Source organism: Perca flavescens, chromosome 11 (genome assembly GCF_004354835.1).
Source record: "Perca flavescens isolate YP-PL-M2 chromosome 11, PFLA_1.0, whole genome shotgun sequence".
Taxonomy (NCBI): Eukaryota; Metazoa; Chordata; class Actinopteri; order Perciformes; family Percidae; genus Perca; species Perca flavescens.
Genome location: NC_041341.1, coordinates 28921215 through 28941706, shown reverse-complemented (window position 1 = coordinate 28941706; position 20492 = coordinate 28921215). Strand labels below are relative to the sequence as shown.

At 38.9% G+C, this 20492-nt stretch overlaps 1 protein-coding gene across 1 annotated transcript in view; it reads left to right on the top strand.

Annotated features, from left to right (window-relative positions):
* The window catches only part of LOC114563682 (polycystic kidney disease protein 1-like 2), a 48185-nt gene that overhangs the window by 13648 nt on the left and 14045 nt on the right, over positions 1-20492 (top strand). Inside the window, exons 8-25 of the mRNA XM_028590477.1 lie at positions 2587-2639; positions 3042-3799; positions 4030-4172; positions 4266-4370; positions 5614-5751; positions 8031-8155; positions 8485-8605; positions 10155-10286; positions 12631-12741; positions 13103-13217; positions 13376-13566; positions 13649-13879; positions 13973-14074; positions 17577-17755; positions 18178-18324; positions 18891-19090; positions 19365-19591; positions 20264-20471. Coding sequence (XP_028446278.1) covers positions 2587-2639; positions 3042-3799; positions 4030-4172; positions 4266-4370; positions 5614-5751; positions 8031-8155; positions 8485-8605; positions 10155-10286; positions 12631-12741; positions 13103-13217; positions 13376-13566; positions 13649-13879; positions 13973-14074; positions 17577-17755; positions 18178-18324; positions 18891-19090; positions 19365-19591; positions 20264-20471 — 3286 coding nt within the window. The remainder of the gene's footprint in view (positions 1-2586; positions 2640-3041; positions 3800-4029; positions 4173-4265; positions 4371-5613; positions 5752-8030; positions 8156-8484; positions 8606-10154; positions 10287-12630; positions 12742-13102; positions 13218-13375; positions 13567-13648; positions 13880-13972; positions 14075-17576; positions 17756-18177; positions 18325-18890; positions 19091-19364; positions 19592-20263; positions 20472-20492) is intronic.

The window sequence follows — 20492 nt, the reverse complement described above, 5'->3', positions numbered from 1 at the left end:
ACGTGTATCTTTATTATAACATTTATTCAAACATTACTAAACTGTACACAAGTATATTCAACATGAAGTGGCGACCAGACTCAGTAGCTGATGATGGGGTTGCTTCAAGACTGCAGACAGAAGGAGAAAGCTTTAGGTTAGTCCAGTAGTTATCCAACCTGTCCTGGTAAGATTAGAATTGTATCACAAATATATTTAAGCATACTGCATATAACACTGCCTGTGGTAGGTCATTAGCTGGTAGTGTTTACCTTGTATATGCTGATCATATTTTGCACTGCATTTGTTTGAAAGCTAGAAGCTACTGGACAATGGGCTAATGTTACATACATTTAGTAAACTACGAGCTAATGTATACTTCTACTGTAAGGATAATGCAATTAAGATTAATGCAATTGCAAACATGAACTCTCACAATTTTTTTTTTTTTTTTTAACATGGGATAAATAAGAGAAAACGACTATTGCTTACATTAAAGCCTAACAGTGTCGGTAACGTTACCTACCTTAGCACGTTGCGGCAAAGTTGCCGACAGATTATTCTCCTCCTGCAAGCAGACTGACGCTGATTCATATTCTTCATTTCAACAAAAACATTGAACAGCACAGTTCACAGTTCCACATCCATGTCGTCCAGTGTTTTGAAATGCAGCGCGGAAGTGAAGGTGGCGAAACACTTTCAATGACGCAAGCACGAAATGACGTGCACTTGCTAGCCTGTTCCAATGTACATGTTGTCCGAATGCTCAGGAGGAGTCTGTCCTAGCCTCTGAAGGATCCTTGACAATGAGAAACGGCAGATAGCGAGAAGACAACCAGATGGATGCGGGTCCGTCACTGATTATGGCCCCCCTGGAAACATTTCCGTTGTCGTCTTTGCAGCTTGCAGTTCGTTTCCCTATTTACTCGTGCTGTGAATATTTGCAGCGTACGTGATGTGAAATCGACGAAGTTGTTTTCTGAATTTGGAAGTGTTTTCTGAATATGTAGTTGTTGTGGCGTTTGTATGTGTTTTCTGAATTTGGAGGTGTTTTCTGAATATGTAGTTGTTGTGGCGTTTGCATGTGTTTTGCTGAATTTGTAGGTGTTTTCTGAATATGCAGTTGTTGTGGCGGCGTTTGCATGTGTTTTGCTGAATTTGGAGGTGTTTTCTGAATATGCAGTTGTTGTGGCGGCGTTTGCATGTGTTTTGCTAAATTTGGCAGTGTTTTCTGAATATGCAGTTGTTGTGGCGTTTGTATGTGTTGTGACCCTTCTCGGCCACCGTAGATTACTTACATTAAGACAATTATTTTTTGTGTAACATGTTTTCTGAAATATTGAGGTATTGTCTAATTAAATATCTGCTGCTTTGAATGCATTTACAAAACAGAAATGTGAACATTGTATGAAGCCAGGTTCAAAACTTTTGTTTCATTCAGTTTCCATATTAGAGTCAAAGGTTTTAACAGAGAGAATATAGGATATCTCTTTTTGTTACTCCATACATTTGAAGTTTGCCTGTGGTGTTAAATGCCAGCTTAAATGAAAGCTGTAACTTACAGAAGTAAATATTCTTAAATGTTTTGTATCAGCATGTCAATTGTTATTGCAGCATAAAGATCTGTCCTTGTTGATTCACAGTTGATAACTGTGGATGTCAAGGACCTTTTGAGGGACTGACGTACACTATTAAAGGAAGCTGCCTACCCGATCCACTTCAATTCAATAAGTATTATTTTAATGTGATAAAAAAAGACAATAATAAAGTGGAAGAAACCACATTCATATGCATCACCTTTACCCCTCAGATGTATGCGCCAACTTGGCTCAGGTAGTTGGAACTGATCATACTCTAGCATAAATTATTTTACCAATCACGTAAAATCATATTGTTTTACTTCTTTATGGTTTCACAAGAAAGCATTATTTTTTAGATGTGTTAACCAAATTATCGATGTATTTGTTCTACCATAGTCTCAATTGTACTATAGGCTGTAACCCGATAAAGAAAGACACTGATGCAATAATTCAAATGGATTGTCAAGGAAGGGCACAGTGTCCAGAAATTGTGTGGAACATTGAGGACCCGAGTGACGACAAGGACTGGCCAGTAAGTCTGATAGATGATTTCTAAATTGTTTGGGACTAAAAGATCAGATACTGTTAAATATTACTATTAAAGTTAATGATTACATGTTAATTAATTTACAGTCAGAGACAAAAGACTGTTACAAAAAAGAAAAGACAAGGCCACTTGTAAAAAAACAGAATGGTGGGACTGTATACACTGTGGCATATAACACTCTTGAATCTGCCAAATCCGATGGTCGTGATGTCACCGTGGTGATAACTTCTGGTACGTTAACTTGTGGTTAGTAACATATAAAAGCTGATATGTGAATTATCTTGCCATTTCTGGTTCAGACCAATTATAAATTTATGTTACAGAGGTAGTAGTTTTCTCATGAATATCCTTTGTTAACTGAGGGACAACATTTCGTTCATGCAAGAAAATTAACTCACACCATGGCAGAACCACCAGTTTTATTGTATTTTGCTGATTTAAATCCAGTTCTGTGTCATAGCACTGTGTATAAATGAACAGTGTTTGGCTTCCCACTGGGGTGCCAGTGCACAGAGGTCCCTGCAGAACAGAGGGTAGAGGTCTGCGAAGATCCGCCAGATGATGCAAAATGCTGCACGGAGGTCTGTCGAAATCCGTCGACAGACCTTACACTGCCTACACAATGATGACACGGAGCTGGATTAAAATTGGCAAAGTATCCCTGATGCTGTTGATCTTCTGTTTTTTTTTTTTTGTAACTATTTATTCAATATGAACAAACCTGTTTTTGCAAAAAAAAGTAATAATTTGCTACACATTGTTTTTTTCCTTTTATACCGAAGCGGATGTCATACCTTATTACAAAACATACACCATAAAGACATCATCGTCTACAGAGAAACCAGCACCAGCAGTTACCATCGGCACGACAGAAAAAAAAAAAAAAAAAAAGCAACCACCGATGGTCCTGCCTCTACGTCACCTGGCGCTGCTAGTTACACCCCTATGACCCCTACCACTGCTGGTCCTGCCTCTACGTCACCTGGCGCTGCTAGTTACACCCCTATGACCCCTACCACTGCTGGTCCTGCCTCTACGTCACCTGGCACTGCTAGTTACACCCCTATGACCCCTACCACTGCTGGTCCTTCCTCTACGTCACCTGGCACTGCTAGTTACACCCCTATGACCCCTACCACTGCTGTTCCTGCCTCTACGTCACCTGGCGCTGCTAGTTACACCCCTATGACCCCTACCACTGCTGGTCCTGCCTCTACGTCACCTGGCGCTGCTAGTTACACCCCTATGACCCCTACCACTGCTGGTCCTGCCTCTACGTCACCTGGCGCTGCTAGTTACACCCCTATGACCGCTACCACTGCTGGTCCTGCCTCTACATCACCTGGCACTGCTAGTTACACCTCTGTCACCCCTATCACCCCTACCACCGCTGGTCCTGCATCTACATCACCTGGCACTGCTAGTTACACCTCTGTCACCCCTATCACCCCTACCACCGCTGGTCCTGCATCTACATCACCTGGCACTGCTAGTTACACCTCTGTCACCCCTATCACCCCTACCACCGCTGGTCCTGCATCTACATCACCTGGCACTGCTAGTTACACCCCTATCACCCCTACCTCTGCTGGTACTGCCTCTACATCACCTGATATTAGTGACGCAACTACCACCGATAACACCAGTGACACATCCCCACCAGCAACCACCAACAATTTTGATAGCCTCAAGTGTAGCATATCACCGCACAAGGGAACAATCCTGGATGCTTTTAATATAACTTGCAATACTGAAATTCCTTGTTTTAACTGTCAGTATTGTTTTAGGACTAATAAGGGTAAGTTATGCAGGTTTCTGTGATAGGAGGACTAATTTATCTTAATGTTCAGTTATCACATAACTCTTAAGAGTACTCTCCCAGAAATCCATTAATCTATCTTGTTTTCTTCTTTGAATTATCAGGTAAGCACCTGCGTTGCAGTAATAACAATGAAGTGAAGTCTGTCTTCCTTCCGCTTGGAGACAGCAATTCCAATTACAATCTGATTATCACAGCAACTGCAAATAATAGCAGCTTTGTAGCTAGCACCACTCTAACTGCAAAGGTTTGTTAAAAATATGATGACTAAAAAATGGGGGTACTACTAACAGAATGCTCTAAATCTCCTTTATGATACAGTATGGCTTTTTCTCCACAGGTGCAGGGTTTCACAGCTGCCTCCAGCTCTTCAGATGATCTTAAGGCTACAGTGGATAATTCTTTATCTCAGCTAAAGGAACAAGGTCTACTGTCAGGTGAAACTGTGGGACAATTGGTCACATCTGTGTCCAACATACTGAACGCTCAATCAGATGGATTGAAAAAATCTGATAGGCAAAAAGTAAATGAACTCTCAGACTGTGGATACTTAATATAAATCTATTTTATGTTTCAGAGGCTTTTTTCAAGACTGCAGTTGCAGTACCCGTGTTTAATTTAGCTTATTATTAGGTAAAATAAAGATTGAATAATACAGTATGCTATGGCTTTTGTCACTAGACCTCAACAGGATATTTGAAAGTTTGGAGAGAAGCAAGGAACAAGGAAGACTCTGGGCAGATAGAATTAAATATATTATAGAATATATATAATAAGGTACATTTATTGGAAAATTGCTTGAAGACAGTGATACAGTGGGATAGCCCAGTGGGAAACGCCATTGACCTTCACGTGGGAGGCTAGAGTTCAGATCCCTGCCCTGCCATCCCTTTCCCAGCGACCAGTCGAGGTTACATTGAAACGTCTTCCTGTTCAAGTGAAATCCTCTCACTCACACGACTAAAATACTCTCATAAACACTATTGATATTCTCTCACTTGCACTACTGAAACACTCATAAACACTATTGAAATGCTCTCACTCGCACTACTGAAACACTCATGTACACAATTAAAAGTGAAATCACTAGTGTATATGATAGTGTTTCAGTAGTTTATATGAGAGTGTATCAGTATTGCATTTGAGAGATTTTCAGTATAGTATGTGAGCGTATATTAAAGCTATTTTAGTAGTGTAAGTGTTTACTTGTATGTTTGTGAGGTATTGTGAATAATGTCCCTGATGGCCACTCATATTTCTTTCTCAGTTAACTGCAAATGTCTACTGTAAAACAACTGTGCATAGGCACATAGGCACATAGGATCCTGTATCATATTACCGCCCACTACGTTAACTTAATGTGCCAGTGAGTGAGAGAGAGAGAGAGAGAGAGAGAGAGATTGATTCATGTTTACAGATATAACATAAATCTAGGATTAGCCCACCATGTGTATTTCAAATAGTATAATTCTACATTACATTGTACATTTTCTTTTTGATATATAATCTTTTGAACACTAATGCTAAATGTACTTTTATATTCATTCATTCAGTGTGATTTATATTTATGTGTGTAAAACAAATCTACAAACAAATATGTTACAATACATGAGGTGGTGGAAGAAGCCAGATATTAAACTTAATAACAAAATAAATCCTAAATGCTTTAATGCTTTTGTCTGTTGAAGCTTCGTGAGAAGATGCTGCACATTATGATTGACACAGTAAAAGAAACTCCCACCAACACTCCAGGAGAAGTTCAGGTGATAGCCAGAGGACTTGCTGCTGTCGTCATGAAAGGCACTGAGCTCAGCTCCTCTGCTCAGGTACTGTACAGTGAACCCCACACAGGATAAAAAATGACATTATAGTAGAAAGGCAAAATCAGTCTAGTTTTGCTTTCACTATACAGTTCACTGCTTTTTGTTAATGAATATTGGAATGACAAGGCTTCCTTAGCTAAGACTTGTAATTTGTATGTGTAAGGATATTAGAAGTGAGATATAAAAAGAGTGGTATAATGTCTTTGATAACAAAATAAGCAGTTACTGAGATGTGAGAACTGATTATCACCTCCAGGAAGAGGCTTCATTATTGTTTGCAAAGCTCAGCTCATCTCTTCTCCTTATGGATGAGAACGGAAGTGAAGAAAACAAAAATGAAATACATGCTGCAGCCAGCACCATTGTGGAAGGAGCAAGCAATATCCTGGACTATTCTTCAAATGTGAGTGTTAAAGCTCAAGGCCCATTCTGATGGGATTAACTTCTCTTAAGTACTTTTTGCACAAGACTAATACTACCTGGGGGCCTCTAGTCATTTTTAATACAGTTTTTTACAATCACTTTGCTACTAATTTCAGAACCTTAATGTCATTTTTCAAAACTCAAAACAGTCATCACTTGTAACACAGGCTTTCACATTGCATTGTGCATTTATATCTTTAAAGAAATATTGCACTTGCACAACCATTCGTTTAAAAAAACAAATTTATTGTGAAATACCATTGAAACGTTACTTTACCACACCCACAAAGAAGCTACCCATAGTTTCACTGTGTTATTGTTTGTACAAACATTAAATATTGTAGTACAAAATAGGTGATTCATGTTTCATTATGGTACTAAATATAAATATATCCCTGTAAAAGTACTGCAATAGTAGAGAGAATACTACAGACCAATGTGGTACCAGTGTATATATATATATATATATATATATATATATATATATATATATATACTATATATATTAGGGCTGTCAATCGATTAAAACATTTAATTGAATTAATTACATACTCTGTGATTAATTAATCAAAATTAATCGCATACATAATAAACGGTGCCTGAACCGATACTTTTTAAGAAAGTAAAAAAAGAAAAGAAAAAAGAAGGGTACTAAACAACAGTCGGTGACATGAAAGAAGGGCTTGTTTATTGCTAAGGCCATATGGTCAAAATTAAATGATTTGATAATAATCTATAACAATGACAATAACTTATTTCACTAGTAAATTGCTGTTGAACGACAAAAACAACCACCAGATGGGAAAAGGACATTTACAATAACAAATGCACCACAACGCTGTAGTTTACCAGTTTCATTGAACGCACCGTCTGTGTTGTTTTTCCAACGGCAGCTGCACTAGAAATCTAGAAGCACCCTAGTGGCAGCTGGCTGGTCAGGCTAGCAGATTGTTACATACCGGTGTGGAATCCTCTACAGTAAAACACAGTCAAACTTTACACCGTTTAGCGTTAGCTGTCAGCATTTTAACAGTGTTTAATCCAGCTACTAGCTAGCGGTAGGCTAAAGTTAGCTGCTGTTGAGTATAGTGTTAACTAGCGTCACGTGCAGCGGTGTTTGTGTTGCCTGTATTGTCCGTTTCAGAGCATCCGAGAGAAGAGCAGACATATCAGTGGCACCAGATTTCGGTAGCCAGGGTTGGCAGGAAGAAGTACCAAGTAGCTAAATGTTCCAATCAATGAAACAGGCAGCACATTCTCGTCTCCCTCCTTCATTTTACACTCGAATGGTGGCTAAAACGGCTCCGGTTCAAACGTCAATATGGAATGGATTAATCGGCGTTATTTTTTTCTTTACGTTTATTTATTTTGACAGCCCTAATATATATATATATATATATATATATATATATATATATATATATATATATATATATATACACATATATAATAAAGTGATTGTAAAAAACTGTAATTGCGGAGGTTGTCTGTGATCTTTATTCCGTGTTAATCTTTGATGTCTGTAAAAAATCCCAAAGAAAGAGTCTGTGATATAATATTATCACATGAAAGTTGATGAAAGATTTGACAGAGCCATGACATTTTATGTGGGGGATAATGTTAGTAAATCCAAGTAATATAGACTTTGCTTTTGTGCGTGTGTGTGTGTGTGTTCAGGGGGGGTCCTCTGGTAATATTAGTCCCTTGCGAATTTGCCTTCTACCAACATCACTTTAGGGTCCAGGAGTATGGCCGGTGATTAATTCCCCAGAATATCCATTTTGTTTTATTTGCAGATGGCTGATACAAATTAATCAACCTTCTTCCTTGTCTTGAATGTTTTGTGTCATCCTTTGCAGAAAAATATCTCTGATGCCCTTCTTCTTGCTATGAACAATACGCAGAGTGCACTGTTAGCATTTAAACAAGTCAATCGGGGGCCATCTATCATCCAAGCGGCTCATATTGCTGTGTTTGTTAATAGGTAAGTTACTCCTCAGCCTCACACAGTGACATAGACAGACTTGAAGCGAAAGTTCCAAATTTGGGGAAAATGTATTTCCCTATACTGGGAGATTTTGAAACATTTTAGAATTTTGGCGTGCTCTTGGCGTGCTATATTTTGATACATGAACCTTCTGTCCTGCACATCCACTATTATGATCATTTGAGTCTGTGCTGAAATCATTTAGCGGCATGATCCCCAAAGATTGATACAAACACACCATTAGTGAAGAACACAAGCAAACTAAAATTGACAACAAAACATAATGAACTAACTAACTTATGAGTGTTTTTATGTCTTTTCCTCAGAGTGACACCGGGAAGTTTGCACACACAGTCTATATATATTCCCAACAGTTCCAGCCCCAGATTTTCTCTCCCAATACTACTCTCTAAAATGTTACCTTCAGATGAACCAGTGGATGTACGAGTAAGTCAAGTGTGTGTGTGTGTGTGTGTGTGTGTGTGTGTGTGTGTGTGTGTGTGTGTGTGTGTGTGTGTGTGTGTGTGTGTGTGTGTGTGTGTGTGTGTGTGTGTGTGCGTGCGTGCTACGGCTCTCCCCAAAACAGGAGTCTGCACAGTCAGAAACAATGCATCGACTCAGGTGAGAGGGTATCGATGGTCTTCGGTATGTTAGTATATTAATTTGCCATGTGCTCACAGTCAAGTCAATTTTACCTACAGATATGAGAACTATAATATTTACTCCCTGCCCAGTCAGCCCTTTGTCCTAAAAATTACACTCCCATACAACTGAACTGCATACTCAATTACATTTGAGGGAACCTTTTTTGTCTCAGATTACCTTTTTTTTATGTTTCACAAATACATTTCTAATCGAAGTCTGCATAGGTGGTCAGGGTAGATGGATGGGTCAAACAAACACAGGACTTTCACCAAGGAGACTGCTGTTTGTGTCCAAAAACTAATGTTATTGTAACATAACATACATAATTTACATCACGTAGCCTACGCAACATACAGTACTTAACTTATGTGTGTAAGTAAAGTTAGGTAACATCTATAGGCTACTAATTTTAACCCAAACTACGATCTCTTCCTAAACCTATGTAGTTTTGTTTTAATGAACAACATTAACCATGTGTTTAAAACTGCGACTGTTTCACAACGTGCGCCTGTTGCTAGTACAAGGAAGTGTTGAAACAAATGTAATTCAGGACAAAAAGCATTTTTCTCAAAATGTAATGAAGAATGCAGTGAAGTTGTATGGGGGTTAGATCCCATTTTTTCTCAATTTCAAAGTGTCTGACCTGCTTATAGGGTTTAAACAGACCATCATCACCAAGAAAACGGCTGCATATGTTGATTGTGAAAGCAGCTTATAATGCCCCATAGTTACGTTCCTTATTAGGCGGTGACCTCTCATGGCTGAAGCAATTATCGCACAAGGTCAGCTTGGGGTGGTGGATGGATCAAATAAAACAAGGACTTTAACTCAGGAGACCAGTATTTGTGTCCCGAGTGAAACCAAAGTCAACTGTCATTTTTTTTAACAGATTTTAACGGACCTCAGTCTGTGACGCAGTGATATCTGTTACATCATATTACATCCTTATTTTAGTAGTTTTACGTGACTCATTTTAAGCCCATCCCTGATGTTTTACTAACCTTAACTAAGTATTTTTGTTGTCTAAACTTAACTAGTTCTGCTTCAAACAATAACTACTTTTTAAAAACTGCACCTGTTTGTTAAATGGAATGCTCACATGATTACAAATTCCACAGCTTTCACGTTTTAGGGTCAGATGTTTGAAAGAGCCACTGTGGGGCCTCGTTTGCGCAATAAATATTTCAGAGACAAGAGGTCGCCAACTAACATAAAAACAATTATTGGTCATTATAAGTTGCTTGCATAACAATCATATATGTCTTTTTGGGACACTATTGACCTATTCTGTCATTTAAGTATGCAGTCGTGTTGGGTTTTAACCTACTTTGCTCTTTGAATACACTTACAGATGCTGAGTTTCAACAAAAATCCATTCTCCTGGAATGAGAGAGGGAACATCAGTGGTCAAATAGGAGCTCTATCCCTTACAACAAAAGATGGCTCCAGTATCCCTGTGGAGAACTTGAGTGAGGATATTAAGGTCAGTGCAGCATCTCAGAATTGTTCTATACTGTGCTCTCCTGTTGAGAACATATTTACTGTGGGGACAAATCTATACCTTCTTTTAATAAAACCAGACTTCAAAGCATCAAAATGTATTTAAAGTGCCAAAAGAAAAAATACTCAGCTTGCATATATGTTTTCATAAATGGGAATATTTCATAAAAAATAATATTGAACTAAGCACTTTACCTGTTCTTAATGTGAAACCTTTAGTACGTGAAACACATTTGGTGAAGACTTACTTTAAAGCCGCACGTATGATTAAGTAGCACTAATACATCAGGCAGTATGTCAGAAGAGCAAAATGTAAATGTCCTACTTAATTATATCTGTACCTGGTACCATGGCAACAATTCTGTACGCTATGCTCATTTACATGTCTGGCAAAAGAAGTACCATGTTTTTAACTTCACAAGAGATACTGATAAGTTGTGGCAGGATCATAAGAGCAGACTGAAAATAGTCGTTCTCGCGCTGGTCAAGACTCTCCACTCCATTACTAATAAACTCATTGCTCCATCGCCATGAGGAGAGCCCTTAGGTTAAAACAGGATGTGAAGAGTCTATGCTGTCAGCTGTGCTTCTCAGTCCATAGCACACCTGCCTGTATAGAGATTTTTTACTCACCCTACTTTGTATCCAGTGCACCCATAATACTAACAGATATTTGCATATAAATGCAGTATCTATAGGCAACGGAAAAATGTTATGGTATCAGAAGTGTTCTGGTTTACGTTTGTAGTCCGAGTAGAATTGATCAATCACATTCTAGTCGGCTATGGTTGCATGCAGTTAAACAGTATGTTTGGAGAACAAGCCGAAATGCGATCTTGGAACCCCTTTGGCTATCTTCTGATGATGATTAACCCTTGTGTTGTCTTCCCGTCAACCTTGAAAAAAACTTTTTTTGACATTTTGACGCCTTTTTTGATGTTTGTTTTTACTTTTTCCAACGTTTTAAATTGTTCTATGTCCCATATTTTCTGATATAAAATAAAAATTGGAAACGGATTAACTTGACCCGAAGTCAACACAAGGGTTAAGTGTTTTATTAGCTTTTTTTTTTTATTATTATTTTTTTTTTTTAAATATATCTGCATATATATGCAGATTTCTGTTAAAGAGATAAGCTGAAATGTCACCTGGACCTAAAACACCTACTAAAAGTATTCACTCCGACTGTAACCGCTGGATATACTGTAACCCCAAAAATATTGACCCCAGAGGCTAAATAGTCATACCCGATGGTTTCCGAGATTGTTGCACCCAAAGGCCCTCATTTATGAAACGTGCGTACGACCTAAAACAGGCTTAGGACGGGCGTACGCCGATTCCTACGCAAAGCTCGCCATTTATCAATTTGAACGTGAGTGTAGGCTGCGAAAAAATCTCACGTCTGGTCTGAACTCGTGTACGCAAGTTTTTGAGTCAGCGTGGACTCGCGGTGCAGAATATAATCAGTTTAACAGGAGTGATATTTAAATTACGATGGTTTCCAGCCGCTGCATTTATCAATGTACGACCATTCTTACGCTCTGATTGGTGTGATACGAACAATTCATGAATCACACGTGAAGCCTGTCGTAAGATGATTTCTGCGTTCATATCTGCGCTGGTTTCTACGTTAGGTTGATAAACGAGGGCCAAGGTGTGCAGCATAAAAATGCTTCAGGGCATTTTGTGTCCTCCACCTTCATTCACAAGAATTGTACTCTGGGTGTACTGTTTTGATGCCATGAGTCCCTGAATTTAGATGAGATAGACCAATAAAAAAAACTTTGCAAGGTGTAAACTATAAAGGACAGACAGGAAGTCTAGTTTGTTCATCTTAGCAGTGTGGATGTGTTGTTTATAAGTACATAACCTATTACACTGATTAACATATTAAATAAAAAATAAATGTAAAGTTGTACTTTTCCTTGTCTATCATTTTATGATTGATACAATGAAATTAATATTAATAATAATAATTAAATAAACAAATGCAATTATGTTACACCTGTTGATATGAATAAACTACACTTCACTATTTTTTGTTCTTTAGCTATTGGGGGGCCCAACACAATTAAATGATTGTGAATTGACCTACCCATACAACTATTTATACCTTTTTCAATACTCTTATTTGTGGGATGCATGGAAAAATATACAGTATATAATATAAATGATGACCCTGGAAGGCACACTCTGTTTACTATACTAACTTTTTGTTCAAATGTATTATTAGATTACAAACTGCTGATGGTAAGGAGAATCGTTTTACAGTTGTATGCAAAATATGTTATTTGGATGTATTTTCTGGCATTTTGCCTGGTCCACAGATTCTGTTGCTGAGCTCTGTTGGAGAGCAGGTAAACACCTCTGTGTTGAAACTGGGGAACTCCAGCACAACATCCATACACATTCCTGCTGACACTACGCTGGTGTTAAAGGTCCCGTAAGATGTTTTTATCTCCACTTTTTAGACGTGTAACACGCACTTTAAAAAACTTGATTCATATGAGCTTTGGTCTACTTTGTCACAATGGACCGTTTTATCAGATTGGCTGTATTATTAGCAAGACACTCTTAGTACAGCCACTACAATTGCTAACATCATAATCTCCTCTACTCTTCTTATATTTTTGCTAATTGTTTCATTTTTTTCTTCAATCTTTATATCATGAGGCAAAAAAAAAAATCTGTTCTACTGTTTTTAAAATATATTGTCATTGTCTTTGCTTTTTTGGATGCACCAACTATTGCTTTGAGATTTTTGCTGCAAGTACAGTATGTCGGTATAACTTTTTAAAGATGGTGCCTTCAAATGATCCTCTACCCTTCAAACTGCTCCTTGGTTATATGGACTACCCTACTGTAACAAATAATGTAGCTATGACAGAAATGCCTCACCAGGGAACAACACAAGGTAATACATTTCTGCTTAGTGGTTGAGACTTATGTATTTAAATCTAATGCCTTTTAAATTAGATTTTGGATTCATTACTTGAGTACTGTGTGTGTGTGTGTGTGTGTGTGTGTGTGTGTGTGTGTGTGTGTGTGTGTGTGTGTGTTTGTCCTATACAGAGGAGAGATACACTTGGCTACTAGACCCTAAAGATTTAAAGGGAAAGACTGGAATGCACTATCTTGTAGTGAGGCCCATTGTAGGTCCGGGTATAAAATCCATCAATGCCACTTTATCAATTACCTCCATCACTACCGCATGCAAATTTTGGGATGAATCAAAATTGGAGTGGAGCACTTTTGGATGCAGGGTAAGTACAAGTAATTCCATCTGCTTGTCATGTGTAAAATGTTGCCCAAACTTTAATGCTTTAAATTTTGTTGTCTTCTAAGGTTGGTGTTCAGACCACACCTTTAGTCACCCAATGCCTCTGCAATCACCTCACCTCCTTTGGAAGCTCTTTCTTCGTTACCCCCAACCTGGTCGACCCATCACGCACCGCCGAGCTTTTTGGGACTTTTGGTGAGAATCCTGTTGTTGTCTGCTTTGTGGGGTCACTCTTTCTGGCCTATCTCTTGGTGCTTGTGTGGGCACGACGGAAAGACATCCAAGACACAGCCAAGGTACGGTACATCTCAAGTATAATTCAGGAATAAAGTAACATTAACCAAGGTGTAATTTCAAACAAATGTTTTATGTTGTTGGCTGGTTGGCAGGTGAAGGTGACTGTGTTGGAGGACAACGACCCCATGGACGAGTACTGCTACCTGTTGAGTGTCAACACTGGGCATCGGAGAGGAGCCTCCACTTCCTCTCAGGTAAATATAGATAGATAGTTAGATACAGCAAACACAAGTGCAACTCCAGTTCTCTGCCTGAATACTGTCTTTTAACTGGAAGATAGACGGCCAGGGTGCGATTTGCTGGGGGGGGGGATGTGTGGGATTTCCGCCTTTCTGGTCAACGTATCCCTGCCTCTGCTGAATAATTGTTATCCCCAAAATGTATCCCCTCCTCAAAGTGATCAATGCTACTTTACCAATAGACCATTATACACCTAAAATAGAAGTATTTTAAACTAAGTAAAGTGCTGTAACGTGAACAGTTTATAGTGCGTTAGAACGATTAAATCTGAGTGGCAGTCGTTGGTTGTATTTAGCCGCTAAAGAGCTCTGGGATGCCGGCTACCAGCAGCAGTTGTTTAGCCACCAATAGGTGACTGTGATCCAGGTACAGGCACCGCCAGATAACAGTCCTTTCGGCGATGACAGTTAAGTTTAGGCACCAAAACGACTAAGTTTAGGATTAAAACACTCCTGAAGAATGAACAACCGTTTCCTAGGTGAAAGTAGGCTATTTTGTTTTCGCCAGGAAGTGAACTCTGTTGCCCGGCTTGAAAGCGCTGTATTTTATGTCGACACCACGTCTTGCTATTTCATTTGAGATTATTTTCCATTGAATATTGAGGTGCATACATACGTGTTTTGGCATGGCTGGCCGAGTGGCACTATATCCATGGTATTGCAAGGGGGATTTAATTGTTGCATGTGTTATTGTGCATGATCAAAAAACGCCCCCACCTTTTGCTTTTTTCACGAATCGCACCCTGTAGATGGCTACTCATTAATTTGTTTTATTGCTCTCAATTCCACTTACTTACTTACTAACAACTACAACTCTAGCCCATAGCATTTGTTACACAAAATGCAGACCACCCACTTGTGTTTTATTAAGCTACCCTTTAATTAATGTCGAGTGGCTCATAACATGGTGAACATAGTGGAGCATGTAACAGCTAATGAGCCAGATATTTCCATCAGGAACAAAAATAGAGCAAAAAGGAAAGGGATTGACTTTCGTAAGATAGTGAAAGAAGACTCCAAATGATGTCAAGGTTGCTACCACGTCATGCTAACAGTGTTGGGTTTTCCTCCTGTTTTGATGCCATGTGGCCAAAAAGAAAACCATTCTTACAGCTTTATTTTATATTTTAGTTTTAACGCAGAGGGTTTTCTTTTTACAGGTGACTGGGGCTGCTTTTATTTGTGAACCTTCTAGAAGGGTTTCTGTCAGCAGATCATTCAAGCTTTCTTTCATTTCATTAAAAATAACTCCATATTTTGCTTTGGTTTTGCATCGGTTGTCTAATAATCAATATTTTCCATTCTAGTCCAAATCCTGATCAGGGCTTACTTTGCTGGGTGTTTGTATCTGGCTTTGGAATGTCATTCATTGTATAATGTGTATTGTTTGTGTATATTATCTCTTCGATTTTTGGAGCTTGTTAAGGAATTTGGTCAACTCTGGTTGTTTTTAAACATGCTATATAAATACAATTGAACTGAACTGATTACATTTTGAGAATTGATTATGTTCTGACAAACAATGTTTGCTGTATTATTATGATATTTTAGCAATTACACTGATTGGCCTATGAAGGGGCAGTTAAACATTGATTTGTCTGTACATCACCCAAAGTCTCTTGAACTTTGCTTGACTTAGTGAAGTAATTATCCTTATTTGTCTGTTCTGCAATTTTTTAGCCTCCACTCCTAGCCTGGTTGACACCAGACCCTTCTCAGCTGTAACTGAGAGTGGGTCTGGGAAAGGTTCATTGACAGTTCATTTCCAAAGCGGCGTCACCAACGGATGCCACTCAAATGCCTCTGGGCGCATTGGATAGTCCTTCAACCAATCAGAGCAACGATCCGGGTGACGCTTTTCACATCCACTAAAAAAAATTTGATTTTGGTTTTTGGTGTGGTCCCTCCAAACCCTACTTTCTCTTTGCAGGTGTTGCGTATTGCAAACGTGTTATCATCTGCACACGCGCTGAAGAATTCCCAAACAGCTGACATGTTGCAGGTTAATTCACGACGTTCCCGACATGTGGGAGAATAGCGCGAACACGCGCTTCACACCGCGAGCGGGTACGCGCCACACACGGCGGAAAAGTTTAGAGAAAGGAAAAAGAGACTGTGCTGTGTGCCTGTGTCTTTGAGAATTGTAACTCGTATAATGTCAGTTAATTGTAGAGTTGACCGGCATGAAATCGGCATATGTCAGACTGACCTGCAGTTCGCTGAGCACGTGAAGCACGGCTTCGGTAGCCATCATGTTGAATGTAAACAAAAAGCAGCTCGCCGTTGCTGCGCTATCGTCGTCACGTAAAGCCCGCCTCAGCGGTTGTGATTGGTGCCTCAATTTTGTGAACATTAGAAATGGGTTTGAATGGGCTCTTCACCAGACTGACTTGCAGAGCAAATCTCAAATTTGCCGGAAGTTCGTCAAGGTTTACCCAGGCTACTCCACTCCTACCCTCCATTACCCTTTATCAGGGATCGACCAATACTGTTTTTTCAAGGCCAATACCGATTACTAGTAGTTTATGAAACTGATAACCAATATTTGGAACCAAAATGCATTTACAGTGATAATTTAAATATTTAAGTCGAAATTAAGATTTTGGAATGTTACAAACTCCAACACAAAACTAAGTTTAGATGCTTCAAGCAATTATTTAAAGGTGCCCTGCCACATGTATTTCATTACTTTGTGGTAATTTCTGAAGTTCTACCATGGACTCTAACATTTTTTGTGGAAAAAATACCATGGCTACCTTGTTTCAAGCCATTCTAGCGTGGTATAGAAAGCCTACAGGAAGACTCAGCTCGATTTGTGCCAGTTCTCATTAATATTCAACGAGCTAAGCTACTTGACTCTGATTGGCTAACAGCTAGCCAATGAGAGCCTGGCTATCAGCATCCTTTACCTAGCGCAACTGGGCGAGCTCATGAATAGTAATGAGGCAACACCAGGTCAGACTGACCAGCTTTTGTAATTGGCCTGATTTCTCGCTTATTTCTTTTCAGTGGCTAGAGCTGACAAAGGAGCTAGCAGTTCATTTTCACATTCATGACATAACACAGACACATATGGACCTAACATATTTAAAAAAAATACACCTTTAATAAATTAAAAACTTTCCACATAAAACACAGTAAAAGATAGTCAGTCAGATAGTGTTGTGGGCGGGACATTAAGTCAGTCTCAGTGGTGAGTAAAACCGAATCAAAGGGACTGACACAGAGCTGTAGCGCAGCCAAAGTAGCACACTTTTTTAATGAATTAACTTTATCAGTTATCAAGCAAATATAACGCAAAAACAGATAATCTGCAAACTGCCAAAAAAACGTCCCGATAATCGGCCAGGGCTGATAATGGGTCCATCCCTACCCTGTATACATGTAAATAAAGTGGTTGTGTTACAGTTTTGGACTTTTTCAGTTTTCAAATATTAAACCTACTGAACTGTTTTAGGTGACAATCACTCTGCTGGGTGCAGAGGGAAACAGTGAACCCCATCACCTGACGGATCCAAAGAAATGTGTGTTTGAGAGAGGTGCGGTGGATCTGTTCCTGCTAACTACACCCTTCTCCCTGGGAGAGCTGCAGGGCATCAGACTGTGGCACAACAACTCAGGGAGTCATCCTGCCTGGTAGGCAAAGACAGAAATTTCAGAGCCACTCAAAAAAAAACATCCTCAAAATATATGCACTTTCTAACTCATTAGAGGTTTTTATAATCGCCAAATAGGCATTTATTTAGAGGTTGTAGTAGTTGTCGGACCTAGAACACCGCGAACATGGAACATTATGTAAGGGCAATATGTCTTGGCTCACAATTATCCTGACGTTACAGATGATTACTTGCTCTTCTTTGCAAAGAGAACACAGTCATGAAATATAATTCAGTTGTCTTTTTAATGCTCCTATAGACTAACAACATATTTTTGCCCTTTTTAAGGTCTGTGCAGCAAACAATTGTGTCATTTAGGTGTACTTTCTCAAGGCTGACTTTTTTGTAGTTTAAAAAATGACAAATTCTTTACTTTTGCACTAGTTTTGTCTTTTTTTTCAGGTATGTAGGCAATGTCATGGTGCAGGATTTACAGACGGAGCAGAAATGGCATTTTCTATGCAACTCCTGGCTGGCGATAGACATGGGTGATTGTTCCCTTGATAAAATTCTTCCTGTTTCGACAGAGATGGATTTGAAGAGTTTCAGGTAAGGTAAAAGCGTTGTGGTACCGGCCAGCAAAATTATATACACAAGCACACTATTAAAGTCTAAAGGATGAATGTTCCCAAACAGCGATTTTTCATTCACCGAATTAAATTAAATTATTTTATCTTCAATAGTTTACGGCAAGCTCGCTTTTTAAAATATGACAATCACATATGAAAACCAGCAGGCGGGATGTAGCTTTCAATTAAGCTCCCACTCCCCTTCTCCAACGTGCATTATCTTTCATGAAAGCAAATCAAACAGAGACAAGTTAAGTGTCTGCAATACATAAAGAAGGCTATTTATATTTACCCTGGTCTGTCTAGATTTTCATCAGATTTGGCAGCAGAGATATTAATAAGTAATTTGAATGAAACTAAATTTAAGTTGAACTTTACTTGAAATAAAATGGAAGAGCTATGCCGAGTTTAAGCAGCGATTTAATGACTGAGAGATTTTGTTTTAAATGTGATGCTAATCTATCACTAATTGGTAGTTCATGAAGGTTTGAAGTGTTTTTATTTTTTATTTCACAGTGTTACCCCATGTTCCTTTTTATTTTCCAGCAACTTGTTCTTTATGAAGACTACAAAGGATTTCAGTGACAGACACCTCTGGTACTCCGTGATCAGCCGCCCACCGAGCAGCACCTTCACTTGTGTTCAGAGAGTTTCCTGCTGTTTCACCCTGCTGCTCTGTACCATGCTGACCAGCCTAATGTTTTATGGCATCCCAACAGATCCCTCTGAGCAGATCATGGAACTGGGTACAACACAATTTCATCACAGTTCAAAATACTGTAAAAAAAACAAAAACATTTGTGTTTAGTCTTCTTTATAACCTTTAAAGTTGCTGGTTGTTTGCTGTACTCCTGTGTTCATAAAACCAACCATACATGATTACTAATTACATAAGAAGCCCCAAAACAGCATTTTAAGACAAAATACATATTTATGAATTTGTGGACAACAAAAACATTGAAAAAAAATTGATGTGCACTAGTCTTGTACAATTTCTTTTATGCCTCTCTGTTTTTTCAGGTCACTTTGAGTTTACCTGGCAACAGTTCAAGATTGGAGTTCAGAGTTCCCTCATTATGTTTCCCATCAATATCCTTATTGTTACCATCTTCAGAAACACACGTCCTCGGGAGACATCTTGCTGCAAGTGCAAAACCGAAAAACCAGAGGCGCTTGAACAGACCTTTTTCTCACAGGCAGCTTCCACCGACATGAATGTCAATGTCACTTTAGACACTGTCATCAAGGTAGGTGCTTCATGTTTTTTCATGTGGTAAGTAGCTATTTAATGTTTTGGCCCTCAATATTGAAGGGCGGCTTAATTAACTGCATTCAAATGATGTAAAAAACCTTTTATGACACCCCCCATGTACATGTTCAAAAGTGACTCTGTATGATTATAATTAGTGCACTGCCCGTTCAAATTGTGCCTGTTTGGAACGGGCCGATTGCTTGGCCTATGATATTCTTGCTTGTATAGCTTTCTCCAGAACCATTGTACCCAAAACTTACTTACAAAAGCACCCCACAGATTTTACTAACAAAATATCACAATTAAAATGTGAATTAATCACAGACATTTATGCACCGCGCTATGCGTCACCCAATCCGGCCCGTTAGGAGAGGCAATCAGCAAAACTCAGTTTAGTTTATTTCACTGTTTATTAATATCCACTATCCAGTGCTGTCCAAACTGCTCTGAATTCCAAACCCCAAGTTTGTTGGGTACCCAGGGAACCAAGTGTGAAGTGAATTGGATGAATGGTTCATGAGATATATCAAAGAGACAGACACAAAAAACAACTACATACAGAGATTGCCCGATTTATTAGAGAGATGTATATTACAATTACATATATTATATTGTATGTTATTTTATCTAGGGGAAAAAAACTTTGTATTTGAACATTTTCTCTCAGGATATCACAAGAATTGCCCATTCACTGTCTAAGACCGTGAAAAGCAACATACCATGCATAGAGTCCGAGGTTGGGCCTGGACAACCAGTTGATATCAATGCTGTCCTTTCTGTGGTGGAGGACTTCATCAAACAGAATCACAAAGCCAGCAACAACGCCCAGCCCAAAACTCTGAGCTCTGGCAACCTCGTTCAGCCTCAGCTACCAGGTGTGTGTGGGATGGAGGATA